General features: G+C 59.9%; 4 protein-coding genes across 5 annotated transcripts; 2 read left to right on the plus strand and 2 right to left on the minus strand.

Moving 5' to 3' along the window:
* Window positions 1-32: 32 nt before the first annotated feature.
* TNFRSF12A (tumor necrosis factor receptor superfamily, member 12A) lies at window positions 33-2,043 on the plus strand. Its single transcript, XM_008566287.1, has 4 exons — window positions 33-149; window positions 874-978; window positions 1,219-1,353; window positions 1,435-2,043. Exons 1-4 carry the CDS (start codon window positions 56-58, stop codon window positions 1,488-1,490), a joined length of 390 nt encoding a protein of 129 aa, XP_008564509.1. The 5' UTR covers window positions 33-55; the 3' UTR covers window positions 1,491-2,043.
* A 240-nt stretch (window positions 2,044-2,283) lies between these two features.
* Window positions 2,284-3,770, minus strand: HCFC1R1 (host cell factor C1 regulator 1 (XPO1 dependent)). 2 transcript variants are annotated; one of them, XM_008566289.1, is made up of 4 exons: window positions 3,499-3,770; window positions 3,134-3,190; window positions 2,892-3,020; window positions 2,284-2,660 (listed from the first exon to the last, which is right to left on the minus strand). In XM_008566289.1, exons 1-4 carry the CDS (start codon window positions 3,591-3,593, stop codon window positions 2,525-2,527), a joined length of 417 nt encoding a protein of 138 aa, XP_008564511.1. In that variant the 5' UTR covers window positions 3,594-3,770; the 3' UTR covers window positions 2,284-2,524. The 2 variants fall into 2 exon arrangements, with proteins under 2 accessions (XP_008564511.1, XP_008564512.1); XM_008566290.1 differs by lacking the exon at window positions 3,134-3,190 and having other exon boundaries at window positions 3,499-3,683.
* On the plus strand, window positions 3,671-6,723 carry THOC6 (THO complex 6 homolog (Drosophila)). Its single transcript, XM_008566288.1, has 13 exons — window positions 3,671-4,006; window positions 4,657-4,772; window positions 4,882-4,946; window positions 5,037-5,140; window positions 5,227-5,264; window positions 5,347-5,395; window positions 5,498-5,569; window positions 5,663-5,765; window positions 5,850-5,899; window positions 5,985-6,047; window positions 6,146-6,256; window positions 6,342-6,476; window positions 6,555-6,723. The coding sequence occupies exons 1-13, from the start codon at window positions 3,968-3,970 to the stop codon at window positions 6,633-6,635; spliced, it is 1,026 nt and encodes a 341-aa protein (XP_008564510.1). The 5' UTR covers window positions 3,671-3,967; the 3' UTR covers window positions 6,636-6,723.
* Window positions 6,724-6,778: 55 nt separating this feature from the next.
* On the minus strand, window positions 6,779-13,054 carry CCDC64B (coiled-coil domain containing 64B). Its single transcript, XM_008566291.1, has 9 exons — window positions 12,773-13,054; window positions 10,046-10,261; window positions 9,791-9,907; window positions 9,535-9,681; window positions 8,516-8,707; window positions 8,254-8,400; window positions 7,697-7,827; window positions 7,322-7,442; window positions 6,779-7,251 (listed from the first exon to the last, which is right to left on the minus strand). Exons 1-9 carry the CDS (start codon window positions 13,052-13,054, stop codon window positions 7,090-7,092), a joined length of 1,515 nt encoding a protein of 504 aa, XP_008564513.1. The 3' UTR covers window positions 6,779-7,089.
* Window positions 13,055-17,335: the final 4,281 nt, after the last annotated feature.

Raw genomic sequence — 17,335 nt, forward strand, 5'->3', positions numbered from 1 at the left:
CGGGTCCCGGCCGCGGGCGGCGGGAGCAGACAGCGGCGGCCGCGGGACGCGAAGCATGGCTCAGGGCTCTCCGCCTCCGCTGCGGCGCCTCCTCGCGTTGGGGCTCGCGTTGGCTCTGCTACGCCCCACGGCCGGGGAGCAGGCTACAGGTACGCGGGGCGCAGGGACGCGGGGGACCCCCACGCCGGGGATCTGGAGCCGGATTGGCTGCCTGGAGGATGGGGCGGAAATGGGGGGACCAGGCGGACGGGGGGTATCTGGGGTCAGATGGTCTTGAGACACCGCGCTCCCTTCTGAAAGAGGTCTCATCGCGTTCCAAGCGTTAGCCAAAGTCCGGGCCTCAGTTGCCCCGCCTGTCCAGTCGGGGTGGGGGGATTTGTGTCCCGAACGTCCGGACTGGAAGTGGAGAAAGAAAGTAAGTTTGAGGGCGGGATGTTTAGTCTGGTGAGCGGGCACGCCCCCAGCCTGGTCAGTACTGGCTCTGCCCAGCCCCGATGACTGAAGATTCGGGGTGGGGGTCGTCGAGAGGCACAGGGGTCTGTGCCCTCTATACCATGTGGGGTGCCCCCTTCCATCCGGTGACTTCAATGCCCAGCTATGCGGGGGGAGGGACCGGGGTCGGGCCTGGTGCCCAGGAGTGAGTCCCCCGCCGGCGGCGGGGGGGTTGTGGGACCTGACCCCCCCCCAGCGTTCCGCGCTACGCCCCCCCCCTCCAGCGTTGCCGTGTCCCGGTCGGGCCGTGCTGTCACCTGTGAGGAATGCGGAGGGGAGGGCGCCGGTGACTCATGTTATTCGAGCCGGCCGACCCTGACCTCAGCCCCCAAAATAGCTGCCGCCCCGCCCCCAGCCTCTGACCCGCGGCCCCCTCCCCAGGCACTGCTCCCTGTTCTCGCGGCAGCTCCTGGAGCTCGGACCTCGACAAGTGCATGGACTGCGCTTCGTGCCCAGCGCGACCGCACAGCGACTTCTGCCTGGGCTGTGAGTGGGGGGCGGGGCCAGTGGCAAGTGGACCCCAGACAAGAGGAGAGGGTTGCTGGGGCGGAGAGCGGGACAGAGGGCTTCGGATGTAGGAAATTATTCGGGGCGGGAGGAGGCGGGAGTGGGGAAGGGTCTTCAATCAGGGTGAGGGCCGTGATAGAGGGAAGGCTTGAGGCTTAGTTCTAGAGAGCGGGGCTGATCCGGAGAGGGGCGAGGTCTAACTTCGAGTCCCGCCCCCAGGTGCTACAGCACCTCCTGCCCCCTTCCCTCTGCTTTGGCCCATCCTGGGGGGCGCCCTGAGCCTGGCTCTGGTGCTGGGGCTGCTTTCTGGCTTCCTCGTCTGGAGACGGTGCCGCAGGAGAGAGAAGTTTACCAGTAAGTGTGCTCCGGCCCGCCCGCCCCTATCACTCCCCGACATTTACCCCTCTCATGACGACCCCACCTCTTATCTTACAGCCCCAATAGAAGAGACTGGTGGAGAGGGCTGCCCAGGCGTGGCGCTGATCCAGTGACACTGAGCGCCCCCTGCCAGCCCGGGCCGCGCCTACTCATCATTCATTCATTCATTCATTCTGGAGCCAGCCCCTGCCTCCCAGACACAGCCTGAGCCAGGCTCCTCCAACCACAAGGGGGGTGGGGAAGGGAGGTGAATCACCTCTGAGGCCTGGACCCAGGGTTCAGCGGAGCCTTCCAAGGTGTCTTATTGCCCTGTCTTTGGCTCCAAGACAGAAAAGGAGCCTGATGCTGGCTCACACAAACCCGCTGACACTAAGGAACTGCAGCATTTGCACACGGGGGTCTCCTGATGCCTTGGGGGGTCAGGCTGACTTGAGGGGCAGGCACAACATTAGGGCCCACCCACTCAGACGTACTGATATTCCACCACAGGTGGTCTCAGCCTGGAGGGCTAGGGACCTGTTCTTAACACTAGGGGCTGGCCCTCTAGGAGGGCTTGCCCCAAGATACGGACCCCCCAACCTGCAAAAGGGGGAGGACATATTTATTTTGGGGAGAAAGTCTGGAGGGGAGGGAGAACTTATTAATAAAAGAATCTTTAACTTTAAATGGCTTGGAGAGTTGCAGGATCCCCAGCTTGATTCCCCAGAGCTGGAGGGAGGGAGTGAGTCAGTCTGCCGCGGGGGCGGGGGTGAGGCTCTGACTCACACATTCTCAATGCCTGGAGCCCAGCCTGCCAGGACCTGGCTGGCCCTGACCGTTTTCCAGGGAAGATCCTGAGGAGCAACCCTCTCATCCAACACCCCAGCCGTCCCCTCCTTCCCAAAGGCCCCAGGTTCCAGACAAGCCTTCATTTCCTCAGCAATCTTTATTCATTTCTCCTGGGGGAGATGCCTCCCTTCCTAGCTCCTGCCCCTCCCATCCCAGGGTTCCACTGGGCTCAGTGTCCTCCTCTGTTGGGGGAAGGTTCTGGTGCCCAGATGCCTGGGCTGGAGGAGAATAAGCCAGCACCTTGTCCGTTTGTGGGGGTTGCTGGTCTTCTCTGTTGTGGGGAAGAAGGAAGGTGGGGAGGGGCACTGTCCACCAGCAGTCAGAACTCCATTATGTCCCCAGCTGGGGTTGCAGGGTAGTGGGGGGTAGGGGTGTCCCCCAGCCTCAGCAGCCGGAGTGCCTCGGGGATCAGGCTCCCAGGGTAGCTCCAGAGAAGCAGCTCAGAGCAAGGGCTCCTGGAAGAGGAAATGACAGTAAGGGCATGGGGCTGAGGCTGGCCTGGTAGAACCACATCACACCAGGTTCACGTCCCCAGGGGCTCTTGGGTTCCCAGCACTTTCCAAGGAGCCAAGATGGGAAACAGAGGCCCGCTAGAAGCTAAAAATAGCACGATGAGGCAACGTGCTGGAGGTCAGCACCTGAGGACCGGGTGTGACCTAGAAGGCGTGGCCAGTGGAGGTGCCTACCTGAGTGCCGGCAATGCTGGAGGGAAAGCCACTGGGGGACTGCAGTAGGGGTGGTCATTGTGCAGGCTGAGTCGAGAGAAGTGGGTGGCCATGTTCTCCTCCGACAGGAAATGCTTGCGCAGAGGCTCCCTGAGGAGAGACAGGGAGAAAGGCAGGCTGGAGTACTGAGAGGGGAGGCAGCCTGATGGGGACCACAGGTAACAGAGATCAGGTTGGGAGTCCCTCCCTGCCCCCAAACTCACTGCTCCTCCTCCAGGCGCCGCTTGGTGCTCATGGGCACAGCTCCTCGGAGAGGGGAGCTGGGAAAAAAAGAGAGCCAGGTGCACCCCACCCTCTTGGCCCCTTCCCGAGGATCTGCCCGCTTGAGCCTGCAGCGTCAGCCAGGAGCCCCGAGTTCATCCCTGTCTCAGCTGACGCCTGTCACTTCCCTCTCCTGGGCCATCCAGCAGCCTACCTCGGAAGTCTCAACACTAAGCCCCCAGCCCCAATCCCAACTCAGCTCATGTCCAAGCCCCGCTAATTCGCCCCATCGCGTGTCATCCTGCAGAACAGCCCTGAAACCCCAACCAAAGCTCCTGAGCCCCCTGGTCAGGGCCTCCATACGCACCTGGCGTCCTGGCCCCGAATCGCTCCCGAGGCGGCCAGCGGGTCGCGCTGGGCCCGACCCCGGGGACCTCGCTCCAGGGGCTCCTGCAGGATCATTGGGGTTCGGGGTCTTGCGGGTGGGATCCGGGCGACAGGGGCGGAGCGTCCGAGGGCGTGGCCCAACGCGAAGAGGCGTGGCTTTGGGCGTGCACAGCGGCGAGGTTCCGCGCAGGAGCGGAAGACGGGCGGCGTGAGGCTAGAAGACGGATCTGCTTGGCGGGGTGGGGGAGGGGATCCGGCGTGGCAGGGCTGCGGTGAGCGCCAATCCTTAGTGTCAGGGGGCTTCGCGGCGCTCACCTCGGTTCCTGGGGTTCAGGGTGTTACGTGGCGGCCGCCTTCGCGCAGGCGGCGGTGAAGAGCCGCTTGTCCTCACTTCCGGGCTTGTGCGGCTGCGTCGTGCGCGGAGCTCTCTGGGACTTGTAGTTATCGAGATGGAGGGAGCTCTGCCGCTCGCAGCGCCTCTTGGTCAGGTGAGACGGACGTAGCGCGCGGTGCCTGCTGGGGTTTGTAGTCCGGGCCGTGCTGGGATGGGGCGGGCAAGGAATCCTGCCCTGATCTCTGTTTTGCGTGGGCTGTTTGTGGGGCTAGGACTTTGACCACGGGGCGGGAGAGTAACCCAGAAGTGCCTCGGGGGCCTAACATAAAAGCCAGAGGTTAGGTGTTAGAAGTCAGTACGTGTTTCTGTGCTGGGGCAGTAGAGCTGCTTTTTAAGAAATTTTCACGTGACAGCCCTAGGCAAAGCTCTTGGTAATCTTTAGCTCATCTAATCGTGACAGAATCTCTTGTGAGCTCCATTTGATGGTGGGGGAAACTGGTAGGCGAGTCTGGGTGCTTGTTCAAGGTTCCACTAGGCATCACTCCTCAACTCTGTCCTTGTTCACCCTCTTCTTGGAGCCACCCCTGGGACTGCATGGGCAGAGGCGTGCATGGTGGGCTGCCTCAAAAGAAAACTAAGTCTGGGAGCCAGGCTGGCAGCAGGGGAAGCCTCAAAAGAAAACTAAGTCTGGGAGCCAGGCTGGCGGCAGTGGGAGCCAGGCTGGCGGCAGGGGAAGCAGGGAGGAGTCTGTGGATTCGAGGCCCCAGATGTCCCAGACAGGCCTCATCCAGCCTCTCCCCACAGATGGAAGTGTTTCAGGCCCTGCAGCGGCTGCACATGACCATCTTTTCCCAGAGCGTCTCGCCCTGTGGGAAGTTCCTGGCGGTTGGCAACAATTATGGGCAGATCGCCATCTTCAGGTACCCTCGGACCCTGCTTCCCACCATTTGTTAACCTTGGCACTCAGCCCTCCTGGGACTGATGCCCCCTGATTCTGACTCCTGTGCCCCCCTCCCCTCTGCCCTTCAGCTTGTCTGCTGCGTTGAGCTCAGAGGCCAAAGAGGAAAGTAAGAAGCCCATGGTGACTTTCCAAGGTGGGTCTAGCCATCGAATCTGGCTTAGGGGACCCTGGGGTGGAGGAGAGGGACAGTATGGGCTCACTCAAGTTCGGCATTTCCCTTTAGCCCATGATGGGCCCGTCTACAGCATGGTCTCTACCGATCGACATCTGCTCAGTGCTGGGGATGGGGAGGTGAAGGCCTGGCTTTGGGCAGAGGTCCTCAAGAAGGTAAGGAGTCTGGAACTTGAGGAAAGGCTGGGGTGCCCCACCCCAGAAAGAGCCTTTGAGGTCACCCAGTGTTTTCCCCCATGAAGGGCTGTAAGGAACTGTGGCATCGTCAGCCTCCATACAGGTGAGCCAGGGCCACGTGAGTGGAGGGCACATGGGGGTGGAGGCACTGCCTTGTGGACGCCAATCCTTCCTCTTCCCCCCAGGACCAGCCTGGAAGTGCCTGAGATCAATGCTTTGCTGCTGGTCCCCAAGGTCTGAACCTTTGTGACTGTTCTTGGCCCAAACATTAATCGTTCACCCTCTCCCTGTCCTGATTTGACAATGACTCCAGCCCCACCCTCCCTTCCTCTGCAGGAGAATTCCCTCATCCTGGCTGGAGGGGATTGTCAGCTGCACATAATGGACCTTGAAACTGGGACCTTCACAGTGAGCAGGGCCTTGGAGCTGGGGGCAGTCTGGGCTGGGGGTGGGGGTGTGCTCTTCCTTGGTCTCTTCCTGACATGGTCCCTCTCTCTTCAGCGGGCCCTCCGGGGCCACACAGACTACATCCATTGTCTGGCACTGCGGGAACGGAGCCCCGAGGTTCTGTCAGGCGGCGAGGATGGGGCTGTGCGGCTTTGGGGTAAAGGGTGGCTGTCTGGAGGGCAAGATGGCAGTGAGGGAGGCTGGGGCGAGTAGGGCGCCTCTCATGGTTCTTTCCCCACAGATCTCCGCACAGCCAAGGAGGTCCAGACAATTGAGGTCTACAAGCACGAGGTGAGGGCACCACCCACACCCCTGTTCTCCCTTCCTCCTTCCCAGTGTCCTCTGTGTCCTCACCTCTTCCCTTCCTCCCTCTCAGGAGTGTTCAAGGCCCCACAATGGGCGCTGGATCGGATGCTTGGCGACTGACTCAGACTGGATGGTGAGCCGGACAGAGTGTGGGTCGGGGTGGCAGCTCCGGGCCCTGTCAGCTGAGGGCCTGTGGCTCACGGTGTCTGGGGACCCTGCCTTTCTGCCTAGGTCTGTGGAGGGGGCCCAGCCCTGACCCTCTGGCACCTCCGATCCTCCACACCTACCACCATCTTCCCCATGCGGGCACCACAGAAGCATGTCACCTTCTACCAGGACCTGGTGAGGCCTTCTGTCCTGCTTCCACCAGCCCCACCGGCTCCCTTCTCCAGCCCTGACCCCCAAACCCCCTCCCTGTCCTCCACAGATTCTTTCAGCAGGCCAGGGCCCCTGTGTCAACCAGTGGCAGCTGAGTGGGGAGCTCAAGGCGCAGGTGCCCAGCTCCTCCCCTGGGCTGCTCAACCTCAGCCTCAACCAGCAGCCCGCAGCCCCCGAGTGCAAGGTGGGCCTAGTGGGACCACGGGGGATCCTGGGAGGCCTGGGGGTGTGACCAGGTCAGTCATACCCCTCTTGCCTCTAGGTCCTGACAGCTGCAGGCAACAGCTGCCGGGTGGACGTCTTCACCAACCTGGGCTACCGAGCCTTCTCCCTGTCCTTCTGACCTCCAATGACACCCAGCCCCCATCCCAGGGGTTTGGAGTGATTTTTTTCTTTCCTCTTTTTTTACAATAAAACTTTAGGCTTTTCTATATGTGCTTCCTTCCCAAGAATGGAGGCCACGTTGGTGTAGTGATTTATATATTACCCTGTCCGATCTTGACACATAAATACCCACCCCCTCCCCTGCCTTGGAGCATGCCAGCGCAGTGCTTAGTGCTTAGAAAAGATAGATCTATACAGATTCGAAGAATAGACAGCTCTGCTCCATCTGCCCCTGCCACCCACCTGGGGCCCCAGGCCCCTAAAGCTGGCCCCTGCTCCCGAAGCGTCCCTGCCCAGCCTCCAGGGGTGGGGAGGGCATCAGCCCCCCTTGGAAGACATTCGAGCCCTGTCGCTCCGTTGGCCAGAAGAAAGTGAACCCCAGAGGGACAAAGGTGGCCCCCTCGGCCTGGCACTCAGGTCCTTCGGAAGAGGTTGCTGAGGAATCCGCCGGCAGGCCCGGGGCCCAGGCGCAGCGAGAAGCGGGGCGCGCCACGGCGCGGGGCTGCCGCCGCCGCACTCAGCTCCTTCTGGCGCTGCGAGCGCACCTGCTGCCCGATCACCACTTGCATGTCGTCCTGCGGGGGGCGGGGCCGGGTCAACGACAGGCTCCGCCCCCGTCCCAGCCCGGCCATGTCCCGCCCTCACCTGCCAGGCCTCCAGCTCCTGCGTCAGCGCCACCTTCTGGCGGATCGTGCGCAACAGCTCCCGGGACAAAGAATCCCGCTCCAGCGAGACGCGGCCGAGCTCCAGGGACAGTTCCAGGGCCCTGCGGGCGGGAGGGGCGGAGAACTGGTCTGAAGGCGTCGGGGCCTCAGGGAGCAGGAGTGGCGGGGGGATCCTGGACCCGGGCTGGAGGGGAGCCGATAACACTGAAACTTAAGGAGATAAGAGAGCCCCAGGGTAGGAGTGTGGATAGTTAACCCAAATCACGGATGGGGAAATCAGGGGCCCAGAAGGGCCAGAGAGCCCTGGGGGCCTGGAGCCCCGCTGGGGCGATGGTGGATGGTGGCAGAGGCTCACTTGTTCACGGCCTCGTCGCGGTCCGAGAGGGCGCTGCTCAGGGCCTCCTCAGGGTCATCCTGCGCCCGCAACTCCTTCTGCCTTTGCAGCTCCTCCCGCAGGGACTGCAGCTCTGTCTGCTGCAGCACAACCTGCGGGCAGGGAGGGGACAGCACGGCGGGTAGGCCTCTGGGCCTTGCAGCCCCTGCTCCTCCCGGCAGCCACGGCTCCTCCAGCTCTCCCCAGCCCTCCCCTGCCTGCTCGACAAACAACATAGGCAGCTGTAGCCCTGTGCTGGAGACTCGGAAATGAACCTGCCTCGGGCTGGTGCAGGAGACAGGGCTAGCTGGGGACGTATAAGCCTGCAGGAGGGATGCTTTGGGGGTAGGACTAAGGAGGGGTGGTTGGAGTCCAGGAAGTCTTCCTGGAGGAGGCTGGCATATAGGCTGGCTCTTGAAGCATCACTGCGTTTGTTGAGATCTAGGTATAGGGGGCTTAGTGGGCAAAGGCTGGGAGGTGGAGATGGGAAACTGACGAGGGGCGTGCTCTGCATCCAGCACTATGCCCCTCTCCCCCACCTCATCCTGCAGCCTGGCCACTTCTGCCTCCTTCTCCAGGATCTCCGCTGGGCTCAGGGATGCTCGCTTCTTGGGGGGTTCTAAGCTCTCCTCCTGGGATGAAAGCTGGGGGCTGGACGTCTCTTGGATCTCCGGGGACAGGATGGTCTGTGCGCCAAAGGAATCAGTCAGTGCAGTGTGGAATCTCATGGAAAAAGGAGGAGGGGAGGAGCCTGCTCCCCTCCAGGATGGCACAGATGGGGGCTGGTCGCCGCGAGCTCACCTGGGCGTCTCCGCGTGCGTCGCCGTCCTGGTCCTGGTCGCTGTCAAGGCTGTGGGCAAGCTCCGACTGCAGCGAGGTGCCCGGCACGCCGGCGTCCTGGAGGCGCGACTCCTCCTCCAGCTCCGAGACGCGCCGCTGCAGCCTCCGCAGCGCGCTCAGCGCCTCCCCAGCCTCGGAGCGCGCGCGTTCCAGCTGCAGAAGGTCGGACAGACAGAAGCACAGACGGTCAGCCCGGAGCGCCCGGCGCCCGCATACCGCGGCCGGTCCACAGGGAGCTCCCGCGCGCCGCGGAGAGCTTGGCAGCCCCGGCGTCACCGCGCCCCAGCGGCCCAGGCCCCGTCCCACTGCTGGATCGCTGGCGGCCTTGGGTCGCACACTTCCCATCAGCGGATACCAATTTCCTCACCTATAAAGCAGGGCGGGGCCAGGCATCACCTCACCCCAGCCCCACCCTGTCAGGTCACCTCTCACAGCCCCGTCCCCTCTCTGGCCTACCTTCTAAACCTTTACTAATTGCTTTCATCCAGCATTTATTGATCCTTCCTTCTGAGCCTCATATCCTCACCACAGTCCCGTGAGGCAGGTACCTTACCATCCCACCTCACAGATGGGGAAACTGAGGCTGGGCATCCCACAATAGTGAGGAGGGACACTGAGGTAAGAAGCCAGGCTATCTGACCCCAAAGTGCAAACTCCTGATACCTCAAGCATCAGACCATAATCCCTCTTTTCATTCACTTTTCTCCATCTCCACTGCCCCTCACGTGGTCCAGGCCCTGTCCTTTCTGGCCTGAGCTCTGGCCTCGGCCCCCTCCCTGGCCTCCTCTCTGATGAATTTTAAGAGCGTACCTCCCCTGCTCAACAGCCTTCGATGGCTCCCACTTGCCCTCAGGCTAATGTCTACGCTCTTGTGGGCCAGCTGCTGAGGCTCCCAGTGATCCAGCTCTGGCCTCATCTCCCGGAAAACCCTGAGGCTGTCGCCAAAGGCCTGGCTGTTTGCATCCCCCAGCCCAAGTCACCTCAAGATTGTGCTCCTGCCTCTGTCTTCGCAGCAGTAACACTTCCTCATGAGTGGTCTGCAGCCTGCCCTGGCCCTTTTCCACCTCCTTACGGAGGCCACGGATTTGGGCCTCCAGGTCCTGCCGGCGGCTCTGGAGCATCTGGTTCTGGGGAAAAGCCACAGATTTGGGGGTGTCGGGCCAGCCCCAGATGGCCCCCAGCCCAGCCTTTCTGGTTCAGACAGGTCCCTGGCCCCCATCCCCAGCCGGCACTCACCTCCGCTTGCAGACTCTCCAGCTGTGTTCTCAGCTCTGCCCCGGCCAGGGTCTGAGCCTGACACTGCCCCCGAAGGGCGTCCAGTTCCCTCTGAAGCTCCTGCTCAGTCTGGGAGGCCTGGAGAGGGGAGAAGGTGGGTAGTGGAGCCCTCAGCTGGCCCAAGCCTCAACACCAAGCCCAATCTACCCAACCCCCACTGGGGACCCAGGCACCTGCTCCCACCTTGCCCAGGGGCCAGGGTCAGGGCCATCCCACCTGGGCCAGCTGCTGGCTGAGCCGGAGGTTCTGCTCGCTGAGTTCGCTGAGGGCTCGTGCCCGTTCACGCCCACTGTCCTGCTGCTCCGAGCGCTGCTCCCCCAGCTGGGCCCGCAGGGCCTCCATGTCCCCTTCCAGCTCTATAGCCCTGGCCTCCCACTCGGCTCCTCGGGCTGCCAGGCCCCGGCGGAGCTCATGGTTCTCTTGCTGGAGCCGCTGAGGGGGCGGACAAAGGGTCAGAGACAGAGAGGGAGAGATGAGACGGGAGCAAACTCAGAGAGACTGAGATGGAGGAACAGACACCCAAAGAGAGAGTCCGCGGGGTCCTCTGAGACAGCCATGAAAGCAGGAGAGGGAAGAAAGTCAGTGAGGAAGTGTGCCAAGAGTGCAAAACCCAGAGACTCAGAGAGCAGGCAACAGAGGGGGAGCAGTAGAGAGAAGGTTCTAGGCCAGACCCCGGATAGGGCAGGGTCCCTAATGCCCACTCACCTCTGGCTGCTGCTTGGGCTTCTGGACCCGAAGCTGCAGCCGCCGTTTTTGGCGCCTGAGTCTAGCAGAATTGAAGCCCCGGCCCATGGCCGCACACACCTGCTGTGTTCCAGGGGCTCTGGAGGCCCAGCCTTTCCCCAGCCACTCTCCCCAGCTCCTCCCGGCCAGCTCCCTCTAATTAACCCTGGCCAGCCCCTCCCTGGCCCCACGCCTCTCCTGCTCTCCCCCAAACCTGTCCAACCAGCAGGGGGACGCACCTGGCACGCCCAGATGCCTGGCTTGGAGAGGCAGATGGGGGGTCAATCTCTGCCCCCCTGTCTCTAGGCACTCAAAGTGGAAAGGGCCTGGGCCCAGGTGACACACCAAAGCTGCTACAATTATTAGCAGATACTCCTGCCAGGTCTGTGCTAGTGCCTGATCTGCATTATTTCATTTAATCCACTAGAGGGAGAAATGTTGACATCCTCAGTTGAGAGGACACAGTGGAACAGGGATGCCAACCCAGGCAACCAAATTCTTAACCAAATACTGTAGGGTCAACACAGCCCCAGGATTAAGCGAGCAGGTTTGGGGTCCGATTGTGCTGGATGGACAGTGCTGGGCTCTGCTACTGCTGTGTGGTCTGGGCAAGTCCCTTAATATCTCCAAGTCCCATCCATCCATCCATCCATCCATCTGCTATTTCCTGAGCTCCCCCTATTCTGGGGTCTGGCTATCATGGAAAGCAAGACCAGCAAGTTCACCACCTCAAGCAGCTTGAGACAAATGGACACATGCTTGAACCAGGTAGTTGCAGAGGGACTGTAAAGTCTGTAAAGAAACGTGATGAAGGGATGAAGAGTGAGGAGTGGGGGGGGGGGCGTCCTTCAAGGGGGAAGCAGCAACGTTTGAATGGACTCCTGCAGGCAAGAAGGAGCCAGCCAGGAAGAGGTCTACAGCGAGTGCACAGCCCCCAGGGAACAGCTTCAGTTATTCGAGGAACTGAAAAGAGACCCCGTCCTCTCAGGGACTGTTAGGCCATGGTGAAGAGTTTCAGTTTCTTTCTTTTTTTTTTTATTAAAAAAGATGACCGGTAAGGGGATCTTAACCCTTGACTTGGTGTTGTCAGCACCACGCTCAGCCAGTGAGCAAACCGGCCATGTCTTTATGGGATCCGAACCCGTGGCCTTGGTGTTATCAGCACCGCACTCTCCCGAGTGAGCCACAGGCCGGCCCAAGTTTCAACAATTCTTAACCAAGTGCATAACAATGTCCCTGCTGAGCCAACTAGAACACAGAGTCTGGTTATTTCTGAGTTGATTCCCTCTGGGCTCTATACCTGTGAGTTGATATGCTGAGGGCATTTTGGTTTTGTTATAAGGCTGTGCTCTAACCAACCGAGCTAACCGGCCAGCCCTCAGGTTTGCAGTTTTTGAAGATCATTGACTGTCCCTTATAGAATGGGCTCCAAGAGGCAAGAGTGGAAGGTGGGGAGCAGTGAGCAGCGGCTGCAGTGTCTGGGGCAGAGGTGATGGAGGCTGTGACCAGCTCAGAAGCCACAGAGACGATGAGAAGTGGGTCAATTTGGAATGTAGTTAGAAGAATTGACAGGGCTTGCAGATGTGGGGAAGAAAGTGCACACGTGAGAGAGGTCAAGGAGGCTCTGGTCCTCAGGCAGGAGGCCAGAATGGGGACAGCACGTGATGGGGTCATGGAATCGGGTGCCACTTGTGTTGAGATGCCCTTTAGGAGGCCGGTGAGGAGGGTGCGGGATGGTTAGCTAACCAGGTTGGGCAGTGGTTGGGGCTCATGACACAGATCCAGGAGGGTGTTTAGGGGTCCAGATGTGAGCCCCAGGGAGAGAGTGTGGCCAACAGAGCCTGGGCAGAGGCAAGAGTGTACCTACCTCACAGGGTTTGGGCAAGAATTAACTGAGATGATGCATGAAAAGCTCTTAGCCTGGTGCCAGGCAGGGGGTGGATGCCCAGTAACTGCTGGCTGCAATTATGCTATACTGCTGAGGGCCAGACCCAGATCCAGAAAGGGCCAGGGCTTGCCCAGGGTCACACAGCCAGGCAAGGGTCTGAACCTAGGTCTTGACTTATCCTCAGAGGTCATGTTCTTAACCACTTGGCAACACTGCCGGGGGGGACCCGGCCCACCCCTGAACTGTTCCAGATGCATCCCCCTGCCTATGTGTCCTCCTCCTGCTCACTTGCCCCCCTGCCTTCCCACCCGGGTCCCTGGCCGCCAGCTCACTTCCTCACGCTCGGAGTGCTGGGCACTCAGTGTCTCCAGCTGCCTCCGCAGCTCCTCGTTGCGCTCCAGGAGCATCTTGCCGAGTTCCGCGGCCAACAGCAGGTCTTTCTCCTTCTGCTGCAGCTGCAGGGCCAGGTCCTCAGGCTCCTCAGGCCCGGGGCCCCCTCCCAGGAATGAGTCGCGACGCTCCAGCACAAAGGGGAAGAATCCCTCATCACCGCTGGGGGAGGCGCCCCCTGACAGCAGCCCTGACGGGAAGGTTGGCCCGTCTGGGGAGCTCATGGCACCTGCAGCATCTGTGGGGACAGGTAGCTGCAGGATGCTTCATTCTGCATGGGGCTCGCCCCCTGCTGGCCACCAGCTGGCCCTCCAGCAATCTTCCATCTGCCCACTGGCCCTCCCAGTCCTGCAGCCAGGGCCTCCCTGGGCCATGAAGGGTTAATGATCAGTGTTTTGGCCGCCCAGCTCCGTTAATGTCCCCAGGATAAACTGAGGCAGGGAGCAGAAGGAAATAAGCTGACTTGCATTGATCTCTGTCAGACATTCTCTATCCCCAAGGAATCTTGTCCCAGTGCCACCCCACTGACGGCCCCATACCCCCTTCCCAGAACCCAGCTGTTTGGCTCCCAGTCCCTCACCAAGTGGGACACAATTCCCAGAACCCATGTTGATAGGTACTCAGCACTAAGGGATGTGTTCAGCCCCTTCTCCTCCCAAGAATGCAAGACCCTAACCCTTGGGAACTTAGGTGTCCTGACCCCTTTGCCTGCAGGAGTGCATCTTACTCCCCTTCCAGAAGCCCAGGTCCCCATCTCCTCAGGACACAGATCCCAGGACCCCAGCCTGTGGCCCTCCCATGTATCCTGGACCTTACTCTTCTATTTTCTCAGGACCCAGGGATTCTGGAATCCACCCCTCCAGAGGTCTCCACCCTTCGTGTCCACCCTTCCTAGACTCCCGCCTGAGTTCCCCATTTATTGCTGGACCCAGGAATTCCGGCCCGCGCCCCTCCAGACTCAGGGGCCCTGACCCCTGGCCCCCCAGTTTCCCAGCACCCTGGCGTCAGGCCCAGCGCAGGGCGAGGTAACAGGTTGTGCCGGCCGGCCGCGCTGCAGCCGCCACTCCGGGTTTCTGTTTACTTCCCGGCCCGCCCCTGGGGATGGGAGCCCGCAGAAGCCAGGTGTCGCGGTAGTCCCAGCCCGACGCCCCCAGGCCGCGCCTGGGGGGTCTCTTCACTCCCCCCTCTCTGTCTCCCCTCCCCAATTTCTTCCCCTCCACCTCCCCGCGCCGAGCTGCTACTTAGCACCCCGGCCCGGGCGTCCCGAGCCCAGTCACCGCCTTCCGTGCTCCCAGGGTCCCCCTCTTCCCGGCGGCACCAGGAGTCCGGCCCGGTCGCCGAGTCCCACGCATCCTTCCCCGCCGACGCAGCCGGCCCGGGCCGCCCGCAGCTCAGAGGGCCCCGCCCCCGGGGACCCCGGGCTCTCACCCGTCGCCGCCGCTGGGCTCCTCCAAGGTCCCCGCGGTCCCCTTTTCCGGAGGCGGTGCCAGGTGCGCTGCCCGCACAGGTGAGGGGGCGGGGCCGCGGAGAGGCTGGGGCGCCCCCTGGTGGCCGGAATGGCCGGACGGGGTGGAGGGAAAGTCGCCCTCGCCCTGATCACAGGCACTGCCCATCTTGCTGCGGCCTGAAATGACCACCGGGCCCGTTGATTGAGCCCCTACTGTGTGCAGATTCTATGCTGAGCATAGACGTCAGCTCCTTTCCCCTCACATCTGCCCTGTGGAGTAGGAAATTGTTACCAACGATAACAACAAATCCGACATATGTTAAGCACTCTGGCAAGTAAGATTTTTAAAGGCATAACTTGTTTATTTTCACGACATCTTGATGAAGCAGGAACTATTAGCCCCACTTTACAGACGAGTAAACTGAGGCTCAAGGAAGCCATCTAACTTGCTGCGGGTTCTCTGGACAGAAGAACTTGAATGTGAACAGTGGAAGTGTGACTTCAAGGTGGTGCTCTTTACTGATCCCCATGCTGCAGACTAGGACCCTGAAGCCCAGACAGCTAAAGTGACTTTCCTGTGTCCATGTCCAAGTCCATGTGGCTTCAAACTTGGGGCTTTCAATTCCTGAGTTGTGCAGAGCTGGGCCCCATGCTCCAGTCACGGACAGAGGTCTTGGTGTGGAGACAGAACGATCCAGGGCTGGGGGACGGGGTCCAGCCAGTGCAGCTTGGGCATGTGGTGATGCCCCAGCATGGCCATGTGGCTTGTCACGAGTTCCCTCGGACCTGCAGGGCTTCCTGGGTCCCTGGCCTGGACAGCAGGACAGATGGAGTGCTGAGAGCAGTGATGTGCTGGTAAATATTTATCAACAGGCTCTCTGGAAAAAACAAAAGCCCTGAATTATTGCATTTGCCATTTCCATGGTGTAAATATTCCCTCCTTGGCTGATTTCAAGCTGCTAACATGACATCGCTGAGCATGAAGTTGGAGAGGGAAATGCCTAATCAGCTCTTGTTGGCCACTGTCATCTGGCTCCATACACCTCTGGCTGGGGGTCAGGACTCCCAAGTCTTGGGGAGCTGGGAGGGCCTAGTAAATAAGTTCTAGAAAAATAGGAGGGTGGGAGCTCAGACTTCTGATTTGTGGGAAAAGGGGTTCAAGGACTCCTTGGAGGGGTGGCCTAGGGGCTGGGACTCCTGGGTTCTGGGGCTGGGACAAGCTTTCCTGTCAGCAGAAAGTAGAGGGTGCCAATTCCTTTGCATGGGGAGTTGGAGACTCCTCATAGAGTGTCATTGCCTAGTGAGGCTCCAGGTTCTCCCACAGCACCTGTGGGAGCAGCCTGGTAGACTTGGAAGGAACAAAGCCATCCTAGCCTCCCCTTGGTGCTGCCACCTGATACCGTGGAAAATAAAAGTTCAGTGTCCCCTCCAAATGCCAGAGTCACCCTGGGCCTCACTCACAAAACACCCACACTCAGCCCACCTTCCCTGAGCCCCCCTCCTGCTAGGCAGGGGGCTGGGCTCATCTGGAGATAGAGTGATCATGGCCCTACTCCCAGGAGGTTCACAGTCCACCCAGCACGTGGGAGGGGTGTAGACCTATAAACCAGAAGTGAACCAGTAAAACAACACAGCAAAGGAGCTCGGCTCATGGGTGCTAGCATCACATGGTTTCAGTCCGAATCCCAGTTTGGCTACTTACTAGACATGTGTGCCTGTGCCATTCACCTGATTAGCTTCTGCAGCCCACAGTTTCCCCATCTGTAAAATTGGGGTGATAGCAGTTCCTAGCTTAGAGGGGTATAAGGATTAAATGAGGGTGAAGTGCCAGCACTTACTCCTTGCTGGTGATCCTTCCCAAGGCCACAAGAGGTGACTCACCTGCATGTCACATTGTATTTCCTCCTCACAGCAACCCTATGAGGTCATACCATTCACACATGAGGAAACCAGCTCAGAGAGGCAAAGCCTTTCATCTCCAGGTACATGGTAGACCTCTCATCCCAGCTGGCCTGCTCCCAGCCCCAGTCATTCTTTGGACATTTGAGTCCAGTACCTGGTCACCTGTTGGACCTAAGAGTCCTGGCACCTAGCAATCTGAGACTGTCAGCCTGACCCCCATCCCCTACCCCAGCTTCTCTGCTGATCCCAGGAGGAACATGGACAGGAGAAACAGAGTGGCCCCAAGGGTGCCATGGGGAGGCTGGGATGTGTCCAGATAAGAAGGGAGGGAATTATCACCCAACCTTCACCTGCTCTCCAGCCCCACCCGCAAACAAGCCAGCTTCCTGGAGCTTCCAGGCTCATGCCCAGCCTGGAATGGCTCCCCACCTTCCCATCCACCGGGTGAGCCCCTAGCATTTCAAGTTTTGGCTGAGGGTTACAGAGAGGGGCCTCCTCCCTGGAGAAGCCTTCCCAGGTCTCACCACCTGGGTCAATCTGTGCTGGGCGTCCAGAGGCCAGCAGAATGCCCACTGTCCTGCCCACCCCCTCCACAGAGCAGCTCAGCGGGAATGGGCTGGGTCCAGACCGAGGTGCCTCCAGGGGTCTATGATATATGCAAAGTCTATGAACAACAAGCAATATTGTTTGGAGCATTAAAAACCTTTACATAAAATATCTCACACTGAATGCCTTGTTCGGCAACTTGCTTTTTAAAAAATTTAACCATATGTTTACAAGTTTTCCCCCCAACTTAAAAAAAAAATCAGCTTTTGTATTAGTCTGCTTTATTTTTCTTTTTACTTATTTATTTTTTGGCAGCTGGCCAGTACAATATCTTAACCCTTGACCTTGGTGTTATAGCACCACACTCTAACCAACTGAGCTAACTGGCCAGCCCTATGAGTCTGTTTTCTGTTGCTTATAACATAATATCTGTAACTGGGTAATTTATAAAGAAAGGAAATTTCTTACAGTTTGGAGGCTGGGAAGTTCCCAGCTCAGGAAGCACCTATGGTGAGTGCCTTCTTTTTGGTGGTGACTCCCTATACAGTCCATGGCGACCAGGTGTCACATGGCAAGAATGGCCTGAGCAAGAGTTCTCCCATGTGTTCTC

Source organism: Galeopterus variegatus, unplaced genomic scaffold, assembly GCF_000696425.1.
Source record: "Galeopterus variegatus unplaced genomic scaffold, G_variegatus-3.0.2 Scaffold233, whole genome shotgun sequence".
Lineage (NCBI taxonomy): Eukaryota > Metazoa > Chordata > Mammalia > Dermoptera > Cynocephalidae > Galeopterus > Galeopterus variegatus.